The 7,878-nt window shown below is 56.7% G+C and overlaps 1 protein-coding gene across 2 annotated transcripts in view; it reads right to left on the bottom strand.

Annotated features, from left to right (window-relative positions):
- Nucleotides 1-1,734: 1,734 nt before the first annotated feature.
- CAMKK2 (calcium/calmodulin dependent protein kinase kinase 2) overlaps nt 1,735-7,878 on the bottom strand; it is a 40,135-nt gene continuing 33,991 nt past the window's right edge. For both annotated transcript variants that reach the window (XM_075533793.1, XM_075533794.1), the window contains one exon: nt 1,735-4,665. In XM_075533793.1, the coding sequence (XP_075389908.1) occupies nt 4,501-4,665 (165 nt within the window). In that variant the 3' untranslated portion in view covers nt 1,735-4,500. The remainder of the gene's footprint in view (nt 4,666-7,878) is intronic.

Here is a 7,878-nt window from a genome sequence, read left to right as displayed (position 1 = left end):
CCCCCCCCACGTTGATACTTTTGAATAAAACTGCAGCAGACATCAGGCAAGCCCTGGGCAGCATTGTCATTTGTCCCGGTCTTGCACATTTCCCACCTCTGACAAGGTACACGCCGACCACTGTCCCATCACTTGTTTCGGTGGGAGACCTTGGTGTTTTCCTTCTCTGGCGGTGCCTGTAGTGCATGGCTTGCAGGTACCCTTTGAGTCCGTTCCAGTGCAGGGCGACCCTGTCCACAACAGAACAAAGGAGGGCCCGGGCCCGCACCAGCCTCGCCACTGTCCCAGTGGTGGAGCCTGTTGCAGCCACTGTGCTGATCCACCTTGTTGAAGGTCTTCCTCATCTTCCCTCTTGCCCACTGTACCCGGCAGGCTGTCCTCCCGGATCTGGTCGCTGATGGTTTAGCCAGAGGGGCTTGTCTCCTCCCTCCCGCTTACTTCTGGAAGTTCTGCAGCAGCCGCCGCCACCGCTCCCCTGCCACGGGGCGTCCGTGGCTGCGATGTTCACGACAGCTATTTCTAGCTCTGCTTCACACCAACTTCCTTCTGCATCTGAAGGAGGCTGGCTGCCTGCCCCCCCACTGCCCTGCCAGGCCCTGAATGCCTTCCCAGGTACAGGTCACAGCACAGGTTTGAAGCCCTGTGCTCCTGCTGGGGCCAGTTCTCGTTGGCGAAGGAGAAACAGTCCATCAGACCCCTCTGACACAGTCCCAGGACTTACCCCCATTTTGGCTTTTATTATTATTTTTTTGGTCTTACCCCCATTTTGGAAGCTGCCACTTGGAGACTTGGGGGTGGAAATGGAGCTGGGAGCCCTGGCCGGGGATCCAGGCTATAGAGCTGCACTGGTGGACGTGTCTTCTGGCACAGGGTGACCTCTTTCAGAGGTGTGCCTTGGAAGAAAGGTCTGGTGACCTACTACTAAAAAACCAGCCACTGGAATCCATGGATGAACTTCTGAGGGGGGGTCTCTAACCCTAAACACTGCAAAATGAGGTACCCTACACAGGTCTGAGTTTTCCTCAGGCCCTCCAGGGAGACCTCTGGACTGGGACAGGCCAGTAGTTTGCTCTGGCCATTCCCCGGCCCCCACCCCAGGCCTTCCCAGTCTTCGGCAGCAGAGAAGCAGAGTTCATGAACAGGTAATACAACATGCTGCTGCTTCCACAGGCACAAAGATGCCCTCAGACTCTGGACCACAGCCAGCATTCCAGTTTGCAGGCCCTGAAAATCAGCTAGTCAGGCCCTCAGGGAGGTTGGTGAAGGGATGGGGTAGGGGCACGGTTGGAGAAGGAGGCTTGTCTTAACAAATTCAGTGCCCATTCTTGCTTATTGGCAAGTTGGGTGCCCCCGGACATTTGACCTAAATTTCCTGGGTCTCAGTGACAGAACCAGCTCTGCCGACCTCATGGGGTACAGCTGTCTTCCAGTGTCTCAGTGTTATTTACAATTGCCCCAAGGGGCTACTAATCCGTTTGGCCTCCACCAGAGCCTAGTAATTGCCTCTTTCCTCAATCAATGTCACCGTGTAGGTGGCTCACCTGGGAAGCTTGGTAACAGGCAGGTTCCAGCTCAGACAGGACCTGGGGTGGGGCCTGGGGACCCCTGATCTCTCCACACACAAAGGGTTCGCCCTGGCAGTGGCAGCTCCCTGTCAGCCTAGGAGGAGAGAAGGATGTGCATAAACCACAATAAACCCACAAAGGACGCCCCAGAGGCCCAGGCTGTGCACCATGTTGCTGTCTGTTTATTTCAAGTTTACAGAGAAGCTTAAACATCGTGGAAAAACAGAAACACCAAAGGCCTATTTTCTCTGAAGTCCATGTAACTTGTAAGTGATAAATACACAGTATTTAACGCTGTACACCTGATAGAGGGAAAATGCATAGTGGACAGGACCAGGAATTAAACATGAGCATGGACACTCGCTGGGTCATGGGGTACAAAGTCCTAGTCCTCACCACCCACCCGGGGAGAAGTGGGGACCGAGACCTGAAGACCTTACCTAGCACCTTGGAAGCAAGTGGGGGCCACAGCCCTTCCACTCTGCAAACTCACCTGTGAACGGGTGGGTGAGGGCAACAGGGATGCCCACCCTGAATGTAGATTCTCCTCCTTGTTCCTGGAAGGCTGGGGGCACTAAAGCCCTTGCTCCTGGGAAAGGCCAGAGCAGGGGCTGCCCTTCAGGGCTTGGATCGCTCCCAAGAAGTGTTTTGGCCAGGCCTCTGAAGGGTCAGGACAAGGGGCAGAGGCCTTATGTGGGCCACAGGCTGCGACCCCAGCTTGGTCCTGTGGAGAAGCCAGCCAAAGAAACTGGGGGTGTCCTGTCCACAAAGAGCTCTTCTTTCCGAGAGAGCTGGCCCTCCAAAGCTCTGCCAGCCTGTGTTCCAGTGAGCACACCTGCTCTGCGCACACAGCCCAACCTGCGGGAGCTGCACCGGGCTCCGGGCCGTTCGTGGAAGATCTTCGACGTTTCCTTCCTCAGACAGGTATCTGCCTTCGCCAGGTTCTAGCCTTCAGAGGGGAGGGCTTCCCATGGGGGTTTCTTCCTACAGCAGCTTTCTTTGGTGTTTGTAGAAAAGCCATCCGCCAACTGTGCAGCCTGAGCAGGGAGTCTGGCGGTGGGGCGGGGCCTGGCCCTAGCCCGTGGTGTAAACACAGGAGCAATCCCACACCCCAGGGCCGGGCCTGCTCTGGGCACTGAAGGGCATCTGCTTTGACCACGGCAAGGTGCTTACTGCAAAGTAACCCACCATCTCCCCCATGCAGTGAGGAGGAATGGGGGCGGGGGACAAAAGGAATAGCAGGCAAGCAGGCCATTGCAACGGCACGGACGGACCTGTGTCCTTTGTGCTTCTAACCCAGCATGCTCGAGTTCCGTGCTGCTTATAAAGTGGCCAAGAGAGGCCCTGCTAAACTACAGCCAGGAGCTGGAGAGCCATCTATGGAAGCCGAGAGACGGCCTGGGGCTGTGTGGATATCAGCTGTCGGCGAGGGCTTGGACCAGCACTGATCCGAGGGAGACTATGGAGAATGTATCTCTGGAGACCTCGACCCCAATTCCCAGGAAGCAGAGGATCACCCTCCCGGCGAAGTCCTCCCAGTCCCCACTCCCCACTAGGAAGCCGACACCTGCCCACAAGGATCCCTGGAAGACCTCACGCTGGGGCTCCAACCACAATTCTCAGTACTGGCTGGGAGTCAAAACAAGGACGACCTTGCTTTCTTGGTCTCTTGGCTACCCAAGAGGGACTCTCCATGGTCCCCGCGCCCTGAAGGTGTTCTGGACTTCCCGTCACACAGCGAAGTCTCACGAAACATCAGGGACCGGGAGGACGATCGTGTGCTTCTGGATTGAGAGGAAGGGATTTCCGCCCTGGCCTGCCGTCACTGGGCACCCTGTTCCATGGACAAGCCGCACGTGCTGTGGCCGCCTCGGTGTTCTCTTGGAATACTCAGTTTCTGAACACGTGAAGCTGCTAATACACAGGTGGCGGGGTGGGAGGTGCTGGGGCGGTTCCCTTGGCTCTACACCCCGGTCCCAAGCTGGAAGCACTGAAACCCACCCCGGAAGCTGTGAATAACGAAGTGAACATGTGGCTGTCACTGCTTAATCTTACCCCATGTAATATACATGGAAGCGGAGGATTTATTTTTTTTTTCACCCTGAAGTTGCGGCCGTTTCACAAAGAGATGTGACTACTGCTCGGTCGACCAATTCAGACTCCCGTTTGGAGGAGGAGCCCGGCCAGGTCCTTGGGCGGCACTCTTCCCACCCCCACTGCCCGACGCCCTGCGAGGGCTGGCAAGAATGACCCCCTTCCGAAGCGAGCAGACTGAACTGTAAGCCCTTTCGGTTTCCCTGATGACAACTCGGCCCATTAGAAAAAAAAAAGAAAAGAAAAATGTAAGAAGTCCTTCGTATAAATAAGGGGCAGCAAAGTCCACAGCTCCTGAGGGCCAGCCCTGCTCTCGTCTTGACGCCCAGGTCCTGGCTTCCCGACGGTTCTTTGCGGTCTGGCGTGTGCGTGAGGCAGGTCTGGCGTGTGCTCTTCACGGGTACAGCAGCTTGCTCTGCAGCCCAGGGCTTCTGCCATGCCTGTGCACGCGTCCAGAGCCCTCTGCGTTTGGTTCGATCACCTGGCATGCCGGGCAGAGCGCTGGGTTCACCACCAAAGGTTTTTGGCATAGAAACGTTTTGGAAAAGCGATGGCCCTGAAACACGTGTGCGCTTGGGTTTGCGGCTCCTCAAGCTTGCCTGTCCAGCCAGCCAGCCAGCGGCCGAGGTGGTGTTGGGGAATCGCGTCCCTCCCCCTACCCCAACTTTTGTTTTGTCCCCTTTCACACAACAAAGGAAGAAACAGAACCAGAGACGGTGGTGGTGGCGGCGGCGGCGGCGGCGGCGGCGGTGGTGCCGCTGCAAGTCCGCGGGCATGCTGCTGAGGGAGGCGGACAGACGGGGCAGCACCGGAGGTGGCATGCGAGCGGCGGTCCCGGCAGCTACTCCGGCTCCATCGCTTCTTCCTGGGGCTGCAGCGGCTGCATGCATGCCGGGGAGCCGGGGCCCAAGGCCCCCCAACTGTCGGTACAAGGTCCAGCCTTCATGGGAGCTCCTCCTCCTCCCTCATGAGGGGTGGCCTGGAGCTGTCGGCGCCGCTGACCTTCCTGCTCACAAACAGAAAACCACCATGAGGGCCCCCGACAGGACGGCAAGGACAGATGGACAGACCAACCAACCGACTGCGGGAGGGACAGAAGGCACCCCAGCCCCTGCTGCGTCATGTGTGCTGCCTGTTGTCCCCATCACCTGTCACCTGACTGTGGCGTTCTCCTTTTTCTCATGCTTCAAGACGGCTGACAAAGGAAATACGCTTTCCTCTGTCACCTCTGTAAGTGGGAAGCTGGCACCGCGTGCCAAAAGCGGAGACGTGATTCCATCGACCGCCAGTGGCCAGCTCGCAGCGTGCGCAGACGCTTCGGGGCCTGTGCTCTGGGTCTCAGAGTGTTGTGGTCCTTTCTCTGCTCAGGCTGTGACCTCCTTTGGGCTTCTATCTCCGCCTGGCAGGCTCCGTGGGCACAGGGAGCAGACCACCTGTCTGGCCCTGCATGGAGTCAGGCTTCAGACAGATGCCCGTGTTCAGAACTGTCCCCAGCCTCTGACGCCACAGGATAAAAGGCCTCCTTGGTGGTGTGAGCATGTCCACAAAGAGACCAAGGACATGGAGGCGGCGCTCAGAAACACCCCACAGGAATCAAATGCAGGTCCACCCTGCCTCCGTGAGACCAGAAGGAACAGACCATGCCCGGCTACCATGACTGAACATTTTGACCAAAGACCCGACAGCTGAAGGCTGAACTGGAGGAGGAAAACTGTGGACCAGAGTTTGAAACATATGCATGGAAACCAGACGGATTCGTTCCAAACCTTCACACCTCCTGTCCAGAAACAACCCTCAGACTTTGAACCAGAACCATCCCAGGAAAGCCATCATCCAACAAAACAAGAGTTTACTCCGTTCATAAAGAATGCGTGCCTTGAGCGCTGTAATCTTGGTTGGGAATTCTCTCTGCGAGTGTGAACTGACAACAGGTCAGCTATAGCATAGGCAAGACCCTGAAGGCCAGAGAGCCGCAGTGAACGGAGACACAGAGTGAAGTGTGGAGCCAAGGTCAATGAACTCTACGAGGAGAAGTGGTGGAGGAGTGCCTGTGGGTGGGCACTGTTGTCATGGGGTGCTGTCGAGTCAATTCTGACTCGCCAACCCTGTGAACCGCAGAGGGAAACGCTGCCCGGTCCGGGGCCGTCCTCCCAGCGGCTGCCAGATTTGAGCCCTCTGCTGCAGTCACTGTGTCAATCCCTCTTGTTGAGGGTCTCTGCTCGTTCCTATCGACACTCTCTTCTACCAAACATGATGTGAAGTCTGAGCATCCTTGACTTTACTGAGCTTTCTGGCTGTACTCCCTCTGAGATAGATAGGGTTGCGTATATTGCCACCAACAATAAGTGCCTTAAATACGGAGCATTTCTTTCAAAAAGAAAAAGCGTTCAGAGGGGAGGGTTCTCGATGCCTAGATGCTCTGGGTAAAGAAGCCCCCTTCGGAAGGAAGCCACCTGGGCGCTCACCTACTGTCTCCACAGGAGGACCCATGACCAAAAGGCAAGCACTTGAAGGGCCCCAGGTGGAGAAAGTAGCGCACCTGTTCACTCTGAGAAGCACCCACCTGGTTGAAGACCCAGCTCATGGGCTTTCTGTGTGTCTGTGGAGGAGCAGGGGCACAGGCTGTGGGGAGGAACAAGGGACCGGGAAGCCAACCTGAGCTCTGCCCTGCAGGTCCCACCACAGACAGGAGGGGCTGTGGGAACAACCCATCCCAGTCCATCCCTCTTGGGCCCTGGAACCTCAACTGACCAGACACCTGCACATAAGCTCAGGGATGGGCAATGACTCCCAGCCCCGGTGAGGAGAGCACAGGGGTGATAGAATCCTGTCGCCCAGTGTCAGTCTGCCTGTGTCTGTGATTGGGCCCCCACTGTGATTTTAAATGAAACCTAGTTCTGGCAGACCGTACAGCAGTGGTGGCAGATTTCTCACCCTTCATGCAGGACACCCAGGTTCAATTCTCAGCCAGCGCACCTCCTGTGCAGTCACCACCCGTGTGCTGCTGGAGGCCTGTGAGTTGCTAGGATGCTGAGCTGGATCCAGTGCGGTTTCCAGACTCGGGTGGGTAGGGAGAAAAGCCTGGCAACCAACTCCTGAAAGCGAGCCAGTGGAAGCCGTAAGGATAAACAAAGATCCAATCCACCACGGATCGCAGGGATGGACGTCCAGGACCAGGCAGCACTTTGCTCTGATGTGTGTGCAATGTGTCTGACTACACAGTGGCTCAAGGCAACAACAATGCTGAGTCTGAGGCTGCACCCCCTCCCCACCCTTGAGGCGCAAACCTGGCCTCTCTCCACATACAGCCTCAGAGACATCTGGGGACTTGACAAGGGCCATGCAGCCTCCTGGGACCCCTGGTGGCTGGTTCTAACTGCCATTTCACCTGCTCTACTCCTGAGCAAGGTTTTTCTCAAAAGCACAAGCGATCCTGAGCAAGACTCCTATGGTGTGGCTGGTAAGTACATTCCAGCTGATAAGCCAGCTGCTGATAAGAGAAAGCTGTCTTCTGTCTGGGCGAGTTCCCAGCAAGCAGCACTGTTCACAGCAGCCACAAGGTGGCAACAGCCGGAACTATCAACAGAAAGGCATACATGGAGGAACCTTGAAAACAGGATGCTCTCGGTGGGAGAAGCCACACGGGAAGTGTACGGGTGTGTGCCAGCATGCACACGAATGGTCCAGAGAGGCACAGGAAGGTGTTTGTGTGGGTGGGGGGTGGGGGGTGACACTGGAAGGGCTGGGGTTCAGGGGAGTGACTCTAAGGAGTGCAGGGTTTCTTCCTGCCCTTGTGTTCTAAGCCAATGGTGCAGAAGGACATGCAAGCCGGTAAACGTAACAGCCACGGAATGGTGTGGCTTCCATGAGTGAACTGAGCATGTGAACGAACTCTGGCAGAGAGAGCTGTGAGTACCGTGAAAGCCAGTCTGGAGTTCTAAGCTGAGGGTCAGGAGGAGTCCAGGCGCCAGGAAGCACCCAGTGTGATGGCCCAGCAATGATGGGTGCTGTGGGGACAAGTGGCTGCAGGCTCACCCGGTATTTATCATCGATCATCCCAACCCTGTTGGGGCTCTCCCTTCCCGTTCGGGGAATGCTGGCCTCATGGACAAGGTAAAAGTGGGAAAGCCAATCTAGAAGGGTCATGAGACTCAGGCTCGGGAAGGCGTCACATGGGACATCTAAGTGTCAACACACCGGGCCAGGGCATGCCAGTGAT

The sequence above is a fragment of the Tenrec ecaudatus genome, chromosome 16 (assembly GCF_050624435.1).
Source record: "Tenrec ecaudatus isolate mTenEca1 chromosome 16, mTenEca1.hap1, whole genome shotgun sequence".
Lineage (NCBI taxonomy): Eukaryota > Metazoa > Chordata > Mammalia > Afrosoricida > Tenrecidae > Tenrec > Tenrec ecaudatus.
Note: the sequence above shows the minus strand (reverse complement) of the source record. Positions and strands in the feature narration are given on the sequence as shown.